This window comes from Falco punctatus (genome assembly GCF_963210335.1).
Source record: "Falco punctatus genome assembly, chromosome: 14".
NCBI lineage: Eukaryota > Metazoa > Chordata > Aves > Falconiformes > Falconidae > Falco > Falco punctatus.
This window is the reverse complement of record NC_137594.1, coordinates 21,453,650-21,473,313: the sequence shown is the minus strand read 5'-3', so window position 1 is coordinate 21,473,313 and position 19,664 is coordinate 21,453,650. Positions and strand designations below refer to the sequence as shown.

Sequence of the window (19,664 nt, the reverse complement as noted above, 5' to 3'; positions counted from 1 at the left end):
TCTACAGAGTAAAATGCACAGTCTCGCTGCAATACCTCATTATCTGCCCAATATAGCTTAAACCTTCTAACGTGACAGAAATCCTCCTTATTCAGTACACAAACCAGCCATTGGCTCTCTAGAATTAGGACATCAGTGTTTCTCCACAGCATCTTATAATTTTAATTCTTTCCTTTTGTTTCTTGAAAGGTTGCTTATTATCACATTAGTGTCTTGCTACAAAGCATCTAGTCTGAACCTCCAACACAGCAAGGACACAGAAGCAATAGACCAGCTCAAATGGACCCAGTCTAGCAAATCTGACACTCCAATTTTGTCCCAGTACCTTACCACAGACACAAAATGGGACCCCAGCATTCTGTTATGGGCCAAAAAGCGCCCCACTGCTGGTCTGCTGCAGGAGGAAGAAAGATGCCATTGATACTCTGACTTGGAGGAAAAAAAAAATAATAAAAAAAAACTTTCTACCCACAGAGACTACGCCAGGATTGAGATCTCCTCAGTGTAGAGCAGAGAGGGACAGGTGATTGATTCATGGCATGGAAAATTCACACCCTTATAAAACTTAAAATATAACATGCTTTATAAAACTTAAAATATAGCACAGAGCTATTCCTGTAAGCATTCACTACAAATCACAGCTGTGTTTTCAGCATAGCCACTACTGGACACAGACGCTCACCACTCCAGAGGAAAGAATACTCCCAATTAAGTACGTAATACTCTGATGTTTCCTGCTTCCTAAAAATGTAATTCTTGATTTCAGCATTGAGAGTTCTGGGTTTGAAAAATAAAGCGCAGTTATTTTAAAAACAGATCCCTTTGAAGTAAGCAGCTCTTTAATATCAGCTTCTTCATAAGCGGTGCTACAGCCAATAGTGTTCTGAAGATAAAAGCAAGACAAGCTCAGTATAGAAACATGGTATTTATTATGAAGCCAGCTGACATAGCTGGGGCAAGCAGAGAGGAACAGACAAGCTTTCAGTAAAGCAAGCATGCTTTCAGGTCTGAAAATGAAACAACAGCTTTTGAATTTCAGACTTTGAACCCAAAAGCTCATTTGACTGTCCCAGGTGTAGCTGGTCTGATAAGATGATGTCACTTCTCCACACAAACCCTGCCCAGCTAACTTCAGGTGTCTGGCTCAGGTGCAGTAACAAGGATCTAAGATGGTTTATTTCCACCAGGAGAGAGGAAGCAAAGCACTAAGCGAAATCCTGAAAGCAGCTGAGCAAACAGTGAGAAGAGGTTTGTTACCATGTAACAGAAGGCCATCCATATTCCTCTGAACTAGAAACAGTCACTTTCTCCAAGAAAGAGCAAGTTCATCTGCAGAGTTTTAAAATTAAGCTTTTTATCATCAAAGCCTGTTACAGCTAGCAGCACATCCTCACTGGCTGTTATGCTGCACCTTAGCAATTCTGTCAAACAGCTTTACTTACATCAGTTAGCCAGGAATGTCAGTACTTTACTGTGTAGATAGGATCACCTTCGAGTATTGCTTAAGGACATGATCTAGTCTTTCCTGGAAGAGTTCAGTTAAATGTGACCAACTTGCTGCCTGTACAAAAACCACAAAGCCCAAATACAATGGAAAAAATAATTGTTTTCACTTTCAGTTTAATCAGCTTTAGAGTTCAGCCTTGCTGACACCTGTCAGGCTGCAGCACAGCAGGGCCAATGTTCCTGCCATGACCTGGCTTATGTGGATTTCGGAGAAAGATCTGAGAAATGGTGTCATCATTCAGTTTGTTTCAAATGAGGATGAAATGCTGACAGGGTCTTAAAAAAAAAAAAAATCTCTCTTTTTTGGGAACTGTATCCCAACTTTGAAATGAAATAATACAAGTATATGAACTTCCAGACATGGTGCTGATCAGTCTAGGCACTGAACAGCTTCAAGTCATTCCCAAATGCTTACAGTTCTAATTTGGTATCGGTTTAACCCAGGTTACCTTCTACTGTGTAAGACCCCCCTTATACTCGTGAGCATGTGTTTTTCCAAAGACAACAGCTATCCGCTGTCTGAGTCCAGCAGTTTTGATGAGGAAAATTTTCAAAATTTAAAATTTAAAGACAAATAAAGTGACACAATTGCAATGGCCAAGCAGCTGTTCTGAGTTATTCAGGAATTTATACTTGAAGATAAGAGCACTGACCTCTACTGAGAAATTATAAGAACTTTGTGATTACTGCATAGCATACAACAGTTATTACAGAATAAAAAAACTACTCAAGTTGTGTTTGTCCTTGATCTAGTGAAATGTAAGTGAATAAGGTATCAAAGATGAACCTGGAAAATCCTTTAGAATTGCTGGAATTAGTTTATCACTGCATGAATTTCTCAGTAATAGTGCTATTTAAATTATGTCCAACATGATTATAAACTCAGGTAGATGCATTTAGACCTTAGGTGGTATAAAAACGCCTCACAAAAAAACCCCAAAAGAAATCCAGCTTTTTCTTTTTGCAACTGAACTTACACTAAAAATATTCTTCACAGTCACTCTTAATGGATACTGATATTCAGAAGCATTTGCATTCTTCTTTCAGTGCCAAATCATCTGACACAAATTCCTTTAAACCCACCTAAAAACCGACAGATTCTTTGTTCTAAAGAACAAAGAAACTGTTAAAGCAGGTTTCCTGGGAAACAGACATGATGGAAGAAATAGCGCTTTGCAGCCTTCCCCTATGCTGTGCCAGATAAATTGCAGAGTTATTTAAAGTAACACTAAATTATGGACGTTGCCATTAATTACTGATGAGGTTTCATCTTCTAAAGCAAGTGAAGAAGGGTACATTTTGACTTTGTGTCACTTTTCAACCAGTGCCCAAATACCAGAAACATAAGGACTGAGGCTTTGTTTTGTGAATCTGGTTCCTTTTTCTCCTGCTGCTGCTTTGCAGCACTAAAAAGCATCCACGTGGCTGCCACTCCAGAGAGAGGTGTGTGACTGATGAGTTAAAACCCACAGGTAAGGATCTGAATTCAAACGTGCACGCCAGAAACCAAGTAGTAACTGCTCAGGGGTTTAGGTTTTCCTTTTCTATCTCCAATTTTAAATTTTACCCCAACCATCATGCTTTGAGGATCACTTATTAACAATCTGCCACAGCTGAGAAACGCCACATAGAAATTAAACCCTTTAAATGCCCACTACTGACTTGGCACTTCAGCACAGGAAAAACTTCAGGAACTCCAGGATTTGTCTTGCCTTTCTTATGTTTTTCTTTCCTATGCCAAGAACCATGGAAGCAAGCTTATCCCCTATTTTCTCCATCTCATACTTGCATTTCATCTTATTAAACTTAAAAAAAAGCGCTAGTTCACCGAACAATCTCATGGCTGTGCTAAAAGGCAATTTCAAAAGGAAAATTAAAGCAGTGAGTCAGCATGGGGAAGGCCATTTCCACTCTTCACCCTGAACAGCAGAAATGGAGAGTTGTGCAGGCAATCCTTCTGTAGCTACGAGCTAAGGGGGGGGAGGGATTTGAGGGTGGGGGAGGATATCCTTTGGTGGCTAGTCAGAACTCACCAAGTTTTCAAGCAAGGCAAACGTTATGAAAGAGATGTTGAGAACAGCAGCTAGGTGCATATGAGAAGAATCGTGTTTCAGGTCAGGTTCTTAAGCTTAACTGGAGCAGCGAAAAGAAAAAGTGGGTAACGCACAAAGGACTGCAGAAGCCAAGCGCACACACACATCTATCTTTCTGCATCTCTAGCCTAATACTGCTTAAACGGCTTATGCTGTTTTTATCAACCACATTTGCTTCTCTCCCTGCCCTGAATTTAGGTCTTCCCAAAACATTCTTCAGAACTGTAATATTCATTCTGAATATTATCCATTCGTGAAAGCTGCAGCTATACTGCACTGCCGTCACATGTTTATCTTTTAAATTCATTTAGCTTAACGATGCTGCTTTCCAAAGGAGTCCTCCTTCATTTGTACTCAGCCAAGCATTCAGCCTCTCTTGCACACCAAACTGCGTGCATATAAAGATGCATTATTCATCACCCTCATATGCATATGCGCATTCCTCAGCAGAAGTCTGGGCAGACATTTTGTCAGCACTCCAAATGGCTTGGCCAGTAGACGCAGTGAATAACTAGGCAGGAGACCGAGCTGGAGAAACACCATCAAAACACACTGCGGTGCAGCGGGGGAGCAGAAAGCATCTTGCAGTCCTTGCGATTTAAGGGATATGAAGACATGATACAGTGGGGCAGAACAGAAACAGAGAGCAACACTGTCTCTCTGTCACTGCAGGACCAGGTTGCTTGACAGCAGGAGTTGAAGAGCTTGGGGCGGGAGTGGAAGAAAGAAAAACCTGGAGTAACAGGACAAAAGAAATGCCTCAGCACCTAGTGGAACAAGACTCGGAACAAACACCTTGATAGCGTAGGTGTTTGATACTTTCAAAATAAAACTCCGGTTTTCCTCCAAGAAGCATCTTTTTATTAGCTCTGTTTTTCCCTTACAGGAAGAAGGCCAGGCTGGAGGACAAGGGGGAGCAGAAAACCCTAATGGCACGTCCTGCGCTAGGTTCTTTGAATCATGAGCTTTGCCTGTTAATTGGTCTTATTTCCATGAATAATGTGTTGGTATTTCACTCTGCCCAAATTAGCTTGCCCAAAGCTTGAGAATTGGCTCGCAGGCAGACCAGCCCCCTGCTGTGTTTGGATCTGTGCCTTTTCAGTTGATTCTCCATCTCCAGAGGATATCAATTAAACCTCTACTATATTCTACAGGCTGTGTCTGTTTGTGTCAAACACACAAAAAACTTATTTGACTGGAACAAGGCTTTAGAAGAACAACCTGCTGCGGGGAGGTTAGATAACAGGCTTTTAACACAGTAGATGCACTTCAAACCTCTCAGACCTCAAGACCTTTGACTTCTTGAGGCTAAGACTAGAATATATCAAGGATTTTAAATGCTCTTGAAATGACATACTGATACTACAAGTGCTTTGAAACGGAGAGTGGAGCATTACTGAGCAATAGTGTATATTGAGTCTTTAAACTCATTGATGAAAAACATTAGAGGGGTTCCCCCCCCCTTCCCCTGCTCCCTCCCACCAATCTGATGCTTGGCATCTCTAGTGCCATGGACCAGGGGTAGGGTCCATTTGACACTGTAACACCAGAAAAGGGGATTTACCTTTCCAGAGTAGGTTATTAAATTGCTTTTCTTAGCAGTTAATATCCACAGTTCAAAAGGAAAACCCCATACCAGTAACTCACACACAAAATCAATGATGTTACAAGCTATCAGAATAGCTGCCAAGTCTTCAGACTCACATCCTAAAATAACAGGATAGCTGTTCCTAGTTTTAAATGAACTCAGCCTGCATTATTTAGTATTTCTAATACTGGAAAGCTGGACAACCTTCTGAGAAGTCACAGTAAAGTATCAGTAAAATACTTTCTGGGGAAGACTGCTTCTATAAAAATATGTATGCTAACTGGGATTAACCTATATTTAAAAGAACAGTAATCGGAAAGGGACCTTTCATTAACAACTTTAATTATTTCCAAATCCCTATACAGGTCATACCCCATTAACACCAAGGGCTTTTTTTATTTTAATGTACTTCACAGCTCTATAAGTCATGCCAATGAACAAGAATATTTTAATCTTTTTTTAAAGGGAGGGGTGAGGAACATGGCTATAAAAAACTGGGCCTGTTTTCTGGCCTGAAAGCACAGCAGCTTGTATTCCCCCACCCCTATCGCCTCTCCTCTCAAGGTTACAGTCTTCATGGAGCATTGTGGAGGGGCTGTGATAGGGGTTTGTGCTTCAGGGATCTCAGCTGAGGTCTGATGCCTCTAACTCAGAGGGGTGGAGTTCCCACAACTCTGCACCTAACTGTGCTTTACTCAGGTAACTGTAGCATTTTCTGTAAGAGAACAAACTGTCAAATTTTAAGTTGTAAGAGAAGATAAGGAATGTTTTACGTTGCTCATCAATACCTTCACATGTTAAACACAGGGTCAGTCTTGTCCAAAGGATTTGGTCACTACTGGATTAACTTCGAATTGCTGAACACTAGAGGTCTTAGCAGCACAAAATTTTAACGTGCACTGCATGAGACAGCAAGGTAAAATGGAAAGCATCTTCTTTTTTTTCTTTTTCCTTTTTTTTTTTTTTAAAAAAAAGTACTGATCTGGTTTTGCCAAGAAACCTGACTTCCATCAGCCTCCTAAGAAAAGCCATAAATCGTGGCTAGCACACAGCGATCAGGGAAAGAGCTGCCTTAAGACCCATGAGTGAGCACAGCTGCACCTGAGAAACTGTCTGGTCTCATCAGTATTGCAAAGATTTCCTGAAAGTGAAGTTCACCCCAATGTGTCTTCTGTCCCCTGGATAGATTAACCTAATATGTGTTAACGTGACTAAGTTCCCAGCTTGCACATATGTTGCTTAAAACATAGCTTCAGCAACAGGGGCTCCATTGCCTGTACCCATCAGTCAATAAAAACAATCATCAAGGTTTGATATTTTGCCAGACAGCATGCTGCTACTCACAGCCATTCTGGAATTAAATAGAGATTGGGCATTTCTCATTTCCACAGTTGAAGCCATAGAATAATGCAGAGGTGGTTTCAGCAGTGCTGAAGTGCCAGTAGCATACATGCCGTGTGTGAGCACAGCGTTTAGAAAGACAGAGATACCTCATTTTCCTGGGTGAAATCAAGAGCATCTTCCCCTGAGGCAAGCAGAGTATGAAGAATCCTTTGTTTCACCTGTTCCCATTCAACCAGCATTGATTCTCGGTGATACTCCTCAGCCATAGCAAAAGTCTGTTGGTGAAGAACAACAAAGAGCTAAGGAACATACAGAAACACCAAACAGCCTAGCTCTGCTATTAATAGACCAGCTTAAAAATGAAACAGAAAATAGCAACTAGATGAAGCAACCAGGTCAGCCCTCAAGAGCTAATGATGTGCTGCATATTATTTTAACAGGCTTCCTGTTCAGGTACGAGGGGATTCAGAAAGCAGGTGTGTGCAGAATTAAGACAACTCTCACATACTCCCAGCTGGTAAAGCAGAGAATCTGTGTCTCTTCCATGGTACTGCAATACACACAAACTTAGCAGGCTGGAAATCGATAGGCTTCTTTCTTTAATTTGGCAGCATGCACACAATATCCAGGTCATCACTGATCCGTGCCATTTGTTGAGACTAACTTCTCTAATGGCAACTAGCTTTTCACCTCCCTGGAGGCTGTAAGGGTTTGACTTACTGCATTCTTAACAGAGCTGTGTGTTTATTGCCCGTATTTCATTTTCAGGTCTTTACCAGTATGTTTTTCTTTTAAATGGGAAATATGATAAAATAAAGATAAAAACATTAAATAAAATTAACCAGTGCCAAAGAATCAGAAACTCTCTTCAGGAACATAATCCAGGAAAGCACATAGAAAAATCATATCCCACAAAAAACCCGATCCTTTTTACCTTTAAAATAGCTGATGTGCTACAGCGCCTTCAGATCCAACCAGGGAACTCATGGAAGGAAACCGCTTTTCCCCACAATATTCTTTATTTTGGCAATAGCATTAGGATAAAGAAGATGCTTCACTACTTTTCCTGTTGTTGTTGGGATGATGCTAGCTAGCAGCCTCAGGTATACCAGCACAGGAAATAGTACTTCTACTAATTCTAAACAGAGAATTGGCTGTACTGGATCTTCCACTTCCTTCCCCTTCCCAACCTTCTCTGCCTTTCACATAGCTTTGTGCTGCTGCAGTATACATAACAATGTCTTGGTCGGCAGAGTAAATTTTTCATCTTATTACAGCCCACTGTTAGGATATTGCTAATTAAGGGGCAAAACATTCCCCAGCATAAATGAATTGATAAAAGACAGTGACATTTGGCAAACAATTATGGTGCATGCCTGCAACTAGAGTGTAAGATTTGTGATTCTTTGGTTTATCAGATGAATTCACTTTATACTTTCATGGTAGAATACAGGTCTTAACTTTACCTTCACTATAATCATTTCAACAGGGTTTTAAATATGCTTCAATAATTACAGTATAATTATACGTAACTAAAATAATTTAATAATGCTTAAGTACTGTTTCTCATCATTTGAAAGAAACACAGGTTCAGTTCTAAACCCAATGCCCCAAGTGTACATGGGGGGAAACAATTGTAACACAAGCACTAGGAAGCATGCAGTGACATTTCCAAGCAGCAGTTTTAAGACAAACAACAGGAAGCATTTTTCCACACTGCATAATTCAATTGTGGAAATCATTGCCCCAGAACATGACAGATACCAAAAGCATAAATAGATTCAGAAACAGGATCAGATGAATTTCACATCACAAAACAACTTCCAGCTCAGAAAAATCTTTACAACAACTACTTGCTTGGAGATGAAGAGACAGGAGATGAATGGGGGAAGGCTAACTCTGTATTTTTTTCTTACAGACTCTCTAAGTACTAGTCCCTTTCAAGGGAAGAAAACAGGACTTGGCAAACCCTGAGCCTAAGCAATCACTCTTACTTCCTTACTGCAGCATTTTCCATTGTACTGCTTAAAAAAACCTGGGGTTTTTTTCCTTGCACAAGAGATCTCCTTTGGACAATGTGATGCAATATGGTGTTGGGCTGTTCTACAGACACAAGAATTAAATCTTGCAGCATTCTGGCTGCACAGGCCTGAATGTGGTCACGTGTATTTCAACAACTCCTGCAACCTGTAGAAACAGCTACAATAAATACACTGGATGTCACCACTGTACGGGAAGTCAGTGTACAAGGCATCGCTCAGAGCACAAAAGGAAATAAACCCTATGTCCTAGGCATTATCACCTCTAGAAAAGGCAGCATTGACACGGAGAGGATTGGAGCAAGTGTGCTGTGTCTTAAGAACAACAGCTTCTCTGTTCAAACAGATTTAACACTGTGAGCCTCCTGACCCTACAGAATACTGCAGCTGAAATACAACTGACAAGTATTTCTTCCAGAAATTCTAAGCAAGCATTTTCTAATGTCTAATTTTTCTATATTCTCAACACATTCCTCTTAAATTCCACTAGTTTATTAAATATCTAATTTATTAGTTTCCCCCTTGCCTTTTTTTTTTTTTTTAAAGGAAAAAGTGGTGCTTGCTTCTAACTTACCCTCTTCCTAGACTCTTCAATGGCTGACAGCAATGCATTATCTTTTTCATTCTTCAGGAATCCCTGCAGAAAAGGAGAAACGGAGCTTCAGTCAAAGAAAAAAAAAAAACAAAACCCCAGCCTTTCGCGAACATCAGATACATATTGTAGTACTCAGCTCTTTCAACTCTGGGAAGTGCTCAGAGCTCTCTCCAATCCACTCCCGAGAAGTTTAAAGGTCACTTTACTTCACCAAAGGTACAGCAAGATGCCCATACAGAGCAATGTGAAAATGAAAATACATTAATCCCCTGTTTTAATATGCATTAAATCCTAGTGAAATGTCCTGCTTCTATTCTCTTTTATCTCTGTGTCCCAGCAGCTGCTTCCTCTTGCTCTCCATTTGAGGGAGCTAGGATGAAAGCTGGTAGGAGCGATAAGCCAAGATAAGATTGTTGAAGTTGAGTGTGTTGGGGGGGGGGGAGAGAAAAAAAAAGGTTTTGACTTGGCAGCTTCAGGCAGGAGTAGAGCTCTCGGAGGCCTGATAGGAACTGTGAAAAAGAGCCTTAAAAATAGTCAGTTGAGGAAGAATGAAAATAACTAAACAGTTGGAGAGCATACAGGAAAAGTTTACCACACAGCCTCTATCCACACATACAGCTTAACTGGGTAAAATACATAGGAATTGCATTTTTAATTTCGAGTATATCAAAACTCCTATCTCAAATATGTTTTGCATTTTCACTGTTACCTCACCAAACAAACCAAACAACAAACCAACTTGATCTGTGCTCCTGGACTTCAACTTAATCATTATTCAAATCACAGAAAAGGAAAAGAACCTTTGATTCCCTCTGAAGTAATCAACTACAACATCATCAACTCTGTTAAGTGCTAGTATCTTAAAGAGTCTTTACACTTACACCACAGCTCTAGAATTAAGAGCCACCAACAAACCCAGGGAGTGGGAATTTGATGTACCACACTTCAGGCTTTTACAGTGAGGATACACAACTGCAGCCGTGTCCGACCAAACTTGTCAGGAATCAGAAGGCTTTTGTGCCCTTTGTTCCCCACACTTTCCTGCAAAAAACCGGCTCCTGCCCCAACAATCTGACAGTACTGGTATCAATCCAAACAACCTAGGTAGAGCCCAGGATCTCCAGGGGAGCAGAGATCCTGTAGCAGGAGAGAAACTTGCTGTCACAGGGATTTTGACCTTTGGGGAAAATATATTTATGGTAGCTCTTCGAAACAGTCCTGCAGGAGTCCTACACGCAACCACAGGTATCACAGATTGCTCCTTACACTGGGAGATGAGGAGGGTTTGAAATCTGCCCCAGCTGAAGAAATCTGGCAGGAGACTCTGCCGCAGAGGTGTGCTGCCTGCCTTCCTGCTGCACAGCACCAGCATGGAAAGAAAGGACACTGCACCCTTCCCTTCTGAAATATGTAGAACAAGCATTTACAGTACGGGACAGCTTGTGACCCCCTTCAGCTGGAAATAGGAACGTGACCCCTTTCTGTACACCAGATAAAGAACCAACTGCCATCTTCCCGAGACAGGCGTGCGACAGTCCCCCCAGAATTACATATGGAACAGAGTGGCCACTTCCACACAGCCTATTCTTCATTTCATCACCCGCCATGGCCTGCTTTATTTTTAGACAATGCCCACAGAGGAAACGCAGTTGCAATCTGAAAAAGGGAATCTAAATCCAGATCCTTGCACATGTCTGGGGACCAACTATTATAGCAGCTGTCACCAAGGCAAGGGCTGCCGCAGTCACCTAACTGGGCCAAGACCCAATCTCGGCTCCGCGCCAGAGAGCTAGAGACATGGCTTTGTAAAGTTTGTCCATATCTGCACGGATGGAAGGACTTTGGGAAGGCAACAAGTTCTTTTTTATTTTTTATTCTTATTTATTTATTTCCCCACCTCCAACCTAAATTGGAGAAAATTATCTGGAATTATAACAAGCAGTGCTTCTAGACCTTCAAAGCACAAACCTACGAGCAGGAGACACAGCCACGTTTCCGATGGCAGGGATCTGATGCTGCAGAGAAACACGCTGTGTTTACCGTACCCTAAAAATGCTGCTAATTTTACAGGCAAAAAAAGCCCACCACCTCTAAGAAGCAGACCTACTGCTATGTGAATGTGATAGAAGGTGCTGGGCACACCGAGGCAGGCACCACAGCTTGCAGAGGTCCTGGGTGCCCCGGCTCTCTACTTGCTTCTGCGAGTACTGGGCTCCTGAAAGCCCCGAGAGACACAAGTCCTACCTTACTGCCCTTGGTCCTCCCCTTTCTCCTCGGAGGGAACGTGTGCCCTGAACTGAGCATGAACCTGCCTAGAAAGGTGCATGGCAATGACAGCAATCAGCAGAGTAAATTAAGATGTGCTTGAACTTCCCTTGAAGTCAGTAAATCCAGGATGAGTATCTTGCTTAACGAAACCTCCCAGCTCCCAGAGAGTTCACTAGGTCCGTTTAAGGGATTACATTACACCAAATGCCAATTAGGAGATGATAATTGTCTTTTTCAATCTCAAAACCTACTGCTTTAGCAAACAAAAATCCCCACACATTCCAAATAATATCTGTAATGCCTCACTGAAGAAAGGTACATTTTAAAAAAGGCCACCCTATGCCTCGTGCTAACCATTATGACTGTAGCATCACAACTGCTGCTTCAGTTAATTACAGGCTAATTGTTAAACCTCAGAAGAAGGAGTTTCAGTAGCTGATGCTGGGGCTCCCAAGACTGCTTCTGCTTAGTCTGGCCAAACAAGAGCTCCTGGGGTTAATCACTCTAGGCTTTGGTGGCCATAATTCCACATGTTAAGAAAGTGAGGAGTGTCCACAGCCGCTGTAACGGTATTTACTCCCTGGATTCATTGCATTGCCACCTAGTGGTGCACTAGGCTTTGGACACCGGACATTTGCATTTCACAGATGTATATAAATGCACACAAACATTCACCTGCCGTAAAAAAAAACCCCAGAGCTCTCTGGAACAAGGATGGGAAGGAAGATGGAAGAGAGGTGCTTTACGCTGGAGAGTTTTGGTCCTCAAAAATCCCAGGCCACATAACAGCTTTAAGGGTTCACTTATCTCTTAAGTCTGGGCCTCGAACAGCGTCGGTTGTGCTCACCGAGTTACATCTGTCCTAAAAGCTTTCTGCAGTCCCAGAGGCAAGGTTTGACTTTGCCACGAACGCTTGCAGACTGTAACAAGGATACAGAGGTACAGCATTTGGCACATGCAGGGAGTACACGACCCATTATCGAAGGAGCTGCCCTCTCAGGGGAGACGCTACTGATTGTACAACGAGCAGTAAGACACTGCTTCATATTTGGTATCCAAAGAGAGAAGCAGGAGGAGAACAGAGATACTGTTAGGAGACAAAGGGCTATTGCACAGCGGCAGATGGCAAAGATAGGAATAGCTAACATGAGCATCACTAAAACCTCAGAGGTGAAATCCTCACCTTGTAGTTCATGCACAAGCTCTGCCATCACAGGGATCCCATGCCTGGATTTTGCTTGAAAATTAAAATTTCTCTTATTTCCCCGAGGCAGGTTTACACAAAAAAGCTCCTAGAGCCCTAACGTCATGCCATGCTGTCCTGTTTCAGCAAGTGGCATTTAAATTTTTTCTCTGTTACTGTGGAACTCCCACACATTATTCCTGTGTCTAGTTTGGAACGGAAGCAGTCCAACTCTTCTCCATCGCAGGTTCTCTGCAACACACACTGCTGAACGTTTCCTACACACCATTTGTACAATATCTGATGAGATGGTGTTTGCAAAACAGGGACCCAGGCACAGAAATACACCCACTCTCCCACCTTCAGGTTCCCATTTTCCAGCTAGTCCCACTTATTCTTACACATCTACTGGCTCTCTGCATTTTTCCCCAGCACATTCCAGTTCATCTTGGATCTCTTACCCCTTGGATTCCAGTCTGATCCTCTCCTCTCACATGTTCCCCCCTCTGCTCCGCCTCACTCCAGGATGGTTTGCAGAAGTGGCCCCACTAGTGGAGGGGCAGGACCCCCGGGAGGCCGCGCCACTTCCCTGCTCTCACCGTGCTCCTTGCTCCACTGTCATTTCTCATCCTGGGCAACCGCTGCCTGACATCGGCTGATGTGACAGGAACTGGCACCTGCCTTGCTCCAGCCTGAATTCCAGCAAGAAAGTGTTCCAGTAACTAATTCATTATCAGTACGAAAGGGCATGCATGCACTGATGGCCTCTTTTTGACAGGAGATTGAAAGTCTCTTCCATTTACCGCAGTAAATGAGGTTAGTAAACTCTTTCCTGGCTGATAGAAGTCTCTTAATTACTTCCATCAGCCAGGCCATACTTTTAATACTTGATCTTAGTATTCAAGCTGTCAAGAGAAGGCGCATGTTGCCAAATAGTATACGGAGGCCTTGGATGTTGACAGCAATGCTTACTTTTTCACTGGCAGGGGAAGAAAGAAGAAAATGAAATGAACAATCTGGGGCCATTTCAAGTCAATTGCTCTTTGATTAAAATATTTCCAAGAGCTGGATTTCCAGTTGATCCAGTAAATCCTGCAAAGGACCGGCAGGGATGATGATTATATGGTTAACAAAAATCATTCTTTGGCAACAGTTTGGGAACAGTTGCTCCAGATAAAGCACCTGATTTATCTACTAGCAATTTTAAGAAACAATTTGCTAAACACAATCCTACTGCAAACATGCACATGGCTTGAGCACATTCCCAGGGTGCTGCACCCTGGCACAGCCCTCCTGGCCATGTTCCCTCTGGAAACAGAAAACGAAGCAAAACTACCTGAAACCCACTGCCACAATAACAGACCATACTAAAAAAAGCAATAACATATAATCCAAATTATTGTTTGTGCTGACACAAGCATCAGTGCTTGCTGACTGGCTTTACACTGGTATGCCAATGGGCCCGTAAGCAACAGCGTGGCCAAGTAATGTATTCCTGAGGATGGGGACATGCCAGTGTAGGACGGGCAATATTTTTCTCTATCCAGATTCTTCTTCTGCAGCATCACACCAGTGTCTCTTGGAAGCTTCTGTAGGTGTCGTAAGATTTGTTTTGCAGAAAGCATTAGCTTTTCCTAAAACCACACAGATAAGCGGCTTCACTACGTACCTCGGACCGTGCAATGCAGCGTCCTTCAAAGCAGCCAGGCAGCTGCCCAAAGGTCAGCTACCAAACGCAATGAGCTAAGAGCATTTGTGAAATTGGTTTTCTCCTCAGAGGACTTCAGATGGCAAGACTGCTACGGGGCTGAAGCAGACTGAGGGCCCAAGTGCAGAGATCCTCAGAGAGGAAAAGAACCCCAGGAAGGGTGATTTACCAGTCATAATCACTTCAAAGCTGTGTGAGAGACAAGGAACAAATCATTGTACACACACACAAAGGTCCACTGAAAGGAAAGGTCTGATGAGGCTTGTCCCACAGCTCTATACCGTGTTCAGTTCAAGGATCTAGCAATACAAAATTCTCCTAGCCTAAGACAGCTGGGCTTGTCAAACTACAATATGCATTTCTCAAGTTCCTTACCATCATGCTTAGAATGGGAAATCCTACAACATTTTTCTAAAAAATTAATTCACTGTTGACTAAACAGGAAAAAAGCAGGGAAAACCCAGAAGGTTTTACAGTTTGCTAAGACCCAAGAGTCAGTTGTTGCATCAGAGATTTCCAAAGCAACAACCATGTTGAAGCTTAAGAGGAAAAACCACGCAGACTAATAGCTGTAACACAAAACTGCTAATACAGCCAAACACTGGGCCTGGGGAAGATTTCCTGATCCAGTACCTGCCTTCGCAGGCGTCTTGAACCATGTTCCCCCCACACACTGTGACTGTGCTCCATGCTTGTAGGCAATACTTACATTAACTGGTTTGAAAGCCAAGGTAGGAGGGCTCTTCCCCACCCTGCAAGCAGATAGCATTTCAGTGGCAGTAAGTCATTAAAATATACAAACCCAGGCCTAATCTCTGCTGCACTGCATGACTGCCAACGATTTTAAAGATTATTTCGCTTCTTTTAAAGCGGCTTTCTGCTCTGGCAAAATCAAATTTTGCAGAGCTGCAATACTGTCTCCTTTCACGATGGAGGAGCAGCAAGATGGACCTCACTCCGGCGGCAGCACGAGTCAACGCACACAGTGCTAGAGCCTGTGCACGCAGGCAACACGCACAACTCCCCGCGCATGCCCAACGGGCCGCGGCACGCGTGGCAGGAGGAAGGGGCACCGCCATTTGCCTGCAAGTCGCCTTCGACAGGTTGCGTGCACTATGGAAGATGCACAGCAGCAACCTTCGCTGGAGACTAGCTCTGGGGCAGGAGCAGGGCTTCCCTGCCGCCCCACCATCAGCATGCCACTGGTGTGCTCCGTGTTGAATACGGCCTTTAATCTGTGTGGCAGAGCAAGCCTTCGGAATATTTACAAAGTGCTCTCTGGCATAGGTTAGTGCCAGCAATGCAACAAATCTAGTATGTTTCTTGGTATTATTTTACTGTTTTAGACTACTTGATCTGTGAAACTCATGCAGTTTTCACAGCAATCTTCAGACCATATCCAGGAACACTGGATTTTGCTGTGTTGGATAAATACCGTTATTCCTTCCAGCCGTGACCAGAAAAACTCAAACTGTTGAAAGCCATGCTCCTCAGGAAATCACAGATCAGCTCTTTACAGAAGCAGGGGCACATGGTGCCTGCTCTTTGACCCTTGCTGGGACCGTTTGGATCTGGCAAGTGAAGACTGGAAATGGGCTCCTCAGACATACAGGCTTCGAGGGAAGAGCTACAAATACCTCTTGGCTCTTGCTTCAGCCAGGAGACCATCCATTAAGCAGGGAAGGCTAATATCAAACCACCCCCCAGCACTGAGAGGCACCATCACATCCCACACCCAACCGCAGTCCTCCGGAACACGTTTACAGCATGCGGCCATCAAGGAGAGTGCAAGGTGTTTGCAGCAGATACAAGCAACCTTTACCATGACACAGACAGGGAGCACACCTTCATCCCACTGGAAATGTCTAGATAAATACCACTGCTCAGATTTTCTGCTGGAATATTGTGCCAGGCGCTCACACAGCAGCCTCAAAATTGAACTCTCTCTGCTACATGGCACGGCTTGTTCTGCGTATAAGCAGATCATCGCTGCTGGGGAAACATGACTCCATTCAATTTTAGTTTCTTCTAATTCAACATAGTGTGCTCAGCAAGTTCAGGCTTTCAGGCAGTATGAGCTCTCAATATTTCACTTAAAATTGTACTTACAAGTGGCTTAAGTCCTAACGCAACACAGAAATCCACTGCAGTGTTCCTACGCATTTTAAGATCTTACAAAATAAGTCAGAAGTTTGCAAGATTTAACAATCCCAAGCATAGTGATTACATTGAGTGAACAAGGACACTGTTCTAGAACCCACCAAAATATATCAGCCATTGCAACATATGTAATTTATATATTACTTATACAGTGCTGCTGATTATCGAAATATTAGTAGTTATCCATACTGTTCGTTGTGTCTTTCCCCTTCAGAGTGAAACCAAAATAACTTCAATTACACCAATTAGTCTCTCATTCTTGGGCTCTAAAAATCTTTGCCATGTCATGTTGGGCTGTACAGAGCACGGGAACGCTGTTAGAAGTGGTTTTAGGAGGCTTTTTTCGAAGTCACAAACACTTCAATAGCACAAAACTAAGATAATACCTTTTTTAATCTAAAATTTTACAGCAAAGTTGCTCAGAATGAGGTTCTGTTCCACATATAATTATCGGCCTCCACTGCACAGATCATTTTTGACAGCAATTGTTAATGCAACATAAAAATAGCGTAAGCAACAGTGCTACTTTCTCTAGTGATCCTCTCTTCCTCCCCAGGCTTATGCTCATTTTCTTTCTCCCTACAATGCATCTGGGACCTGTTCAACAAGAATCCCAGGGTCCTACCTAAGCTACAAAGCACCAAGGAGATCTGTGCAATAACACAAAATCTTGAAGAACCCTAACCTGCTTAGGGGTCGTGCAAAGAACAGAAGGAAAAAAACCAAGAAAAATAAATATATCTGAACTGCAGAGGGAAGGTGGACAGACTCTTGGAGCCAGTTACAGCAGCAGGAGATGTTACTTCAGAGCCACCAGAAAGAAGAAAGAGCTTGTTCAGCTGGCTAACATTGGTACATAGCACCTGAAAGCATCCCAAACAGCATTTCCATTTGTCTTAAGAAACCCAAATGTCACAACAGCAATTAAATGCAGCGTCACCTCTCTTGGAATAAAGCTTCTTGCGCTAGGGAAGCCTCCGCACAGATCAGGCCAGTAGGACCAGTGGCAGGACCCACAGGAAGCCCATCTCCTTTGGCACCGGCATTTTACCATCAGCAATGGATCAGCACAGAGCAAATGAACCACACAGTCTAGAATCTGAGCTCGTTCATCAAGTTTCCAAAAGCATGGCTATCTTTTTTCCCCCCTTAAGATTTTTTAAATGCAGAGGGATGACCTTGGTGCGGGGCTTTGCTCAGTGCTATGATGAGTGGCCACAGTCTCTCCCCTGCACTATAAATGTCCATGTATTAAAATCCCAATTAAAAAAAATACAACCCTACAAAAAACATAAACGCATCAAGAGATTCACAATGAAAGCAAAACTCAGGGCTCTACCTCTTTTTTGCAGTTTAGTATAAATAAATTAAATCATGAGGTAATTCCAAGTAGGCTTGCGATCCACAATGCAATCCTGTATTAAAAATATTAATGCATGCAAACAAAGAAAATTTCCGATCATCCACTGGAATAAGCTATTATATCAGCCTCTCTGGCATCATGCTTTCTAAGGCAATACAGAGAAAAAAACTACAGATTTAAATGATTTTAAAATCTTCATTGTATAGTCATAACTAAGCCTGTAATGTAATAATACCTCTTGCTGAAAACATTCTCCCACCAAGCAGGACACCCTCAAATCAAGCCACTGAAACTAATTTCAGTGATGACGCCATTTTCTTATTTCTTTCGCTGCCATTTTAGCATCGTGGTTACTCCACATTTTCTCGAGAAGTAGCTGTGTGTTCTTCCCCCTCTAAGAGGAAACCATGCTCAAATAATGCAGTGACAAATAAAACCTGGCTGTTGAATTCCTGCCCGTGTCACGTCCTTGCATGGCAGGGGCAGGGATGAAGCACACCGTTGCCACTGCAGACCACACCTCGATTTACTGTACCGAGAGCTGGCGAGGGGTCTCCTGAGATGGTGTAAGCTGAGACACCAGCCACTGCAAATCCGTCAGCACCACACGAAAAATTCATAAAGCCAAGGAAAGAGGAGTGTCCAGCCCTGTTACGAGAGGATAGGCTTCTCTCCGAATACCACAGAACACACTAGGTAATAAGGGAGTAGTTTGAAAAGGAAAGAAAAAGGCATAAAGGAGGTGTACTGACAAGCTTGCAGTGTCTGTTGCTGGATGAATTGTACATTAGCATCAACATATAGGCAGATACAATAACCCATTTTAACCTGGTGGCAGAAAATTCATTTCTCAGGATTGTATCCAAAAGTCAAACTGCCATCATGCTTATCAGTTGAGGAAGTATTTCCCAGCCTAAACTGACACATTTCTGATGGAACACCAGTAAGAAGGACAAATTATTAAACAAACCTACTAGTCATGAACACCCAAGTCTCCTCTAACCCACTTCTGCAAATTTTAGTGTAATCCTTCACTCTCCCCGCCCCTGTGAGTGTTTTATCCTTCTGCCCGTCTGCCTGGGAGCACATAACCTTGCTGTTTGTGAGAAGCAGGGACGTTCTCAGGCTTTTACGGTAAGCAAAAACATTATCGGGATTTGCACATCTCTTCCTTCACAATTTCAGATGCATAGAAACAGTTAAATGCCTTCAAGTTAGTCTGAAACTGTATGGGGAAAAAAAAAAGTAATGAAAAAAATTGGTTCTCTACCTTCTCTGGGTGCAAGCAGTGAGCCTGGCAGTGCTGAGCCTGACACTCTCCCTGTTCTCAGGCTGATTCAAGCAGAAGGATTTTGGCCGCTATGCCCCCATCCCACAGCTGAAAGCCTGCGTACCACCTTCCTGAACGTTCCTCAGGAGCACTAGTTATCTTTCTGATTCGGTTGGGGAAAAAAAAAAGCCAAGGGAAAAATCTTCCAGCCTCCATCTGTATTTCAGACACAAAGTGATGCATGCACCAAACGCTCACTGCCTCGAAGGGACAACGCCTGGTTCAGAGACATCAAAATCCCGTCAGCACTTAAATGCGATAACCAAGTTAAACTGAGATGCAAATCCTAAACCCCAGCATAGGTGGCTTTCCTTAGTGCCGCACCTCCACAATGGGGTTTCCCATAATATTTATATTGCAATTTGAAGTCTCCCAGTAAAACCCACACGGGGAAAGAAAACCTTTCCAAAGTTAAATCTACTTTATTTCGCTGATAGTGGCTGGCTAACGCTACAAAGAAAGAGCCAAGACCACACGCATTGTAGTG

At 42.9% G+C, this 19,664-nt stretch overlaps 1 protein-coding gene across 5 annotated transcripts in view; it reads right to left on the bottom strand.

Moving 5' to 3' along the window:
• Window positions 1-19,664, bottom strand: part of NUP93 (nucleoporin 93) — an 81,876-nt gene that overhangs the window by 23,400 nt on the left and 38,812 nt on the right. For all 5 annotated transcript variants that reach the window (XM_080410885.1, XM_080410888.1, XM_080410887.1 and 2 more), the window contains 2 exons: window positions 9,145-9,207; window positions 6,678-6,806 (listed from right to left, as the gene is read on the bottom strand). In XM_080410885.1, coding sequence (XP_080267011.1) covers window positions 6,678-6,806; window positions 9,145-9,207 — 192 coding nt within the window. The remainder of the gene's footprint in view (window positions 1-6,677; window positions 6,807-9,144; window positions 9,208-19,664) is intronic.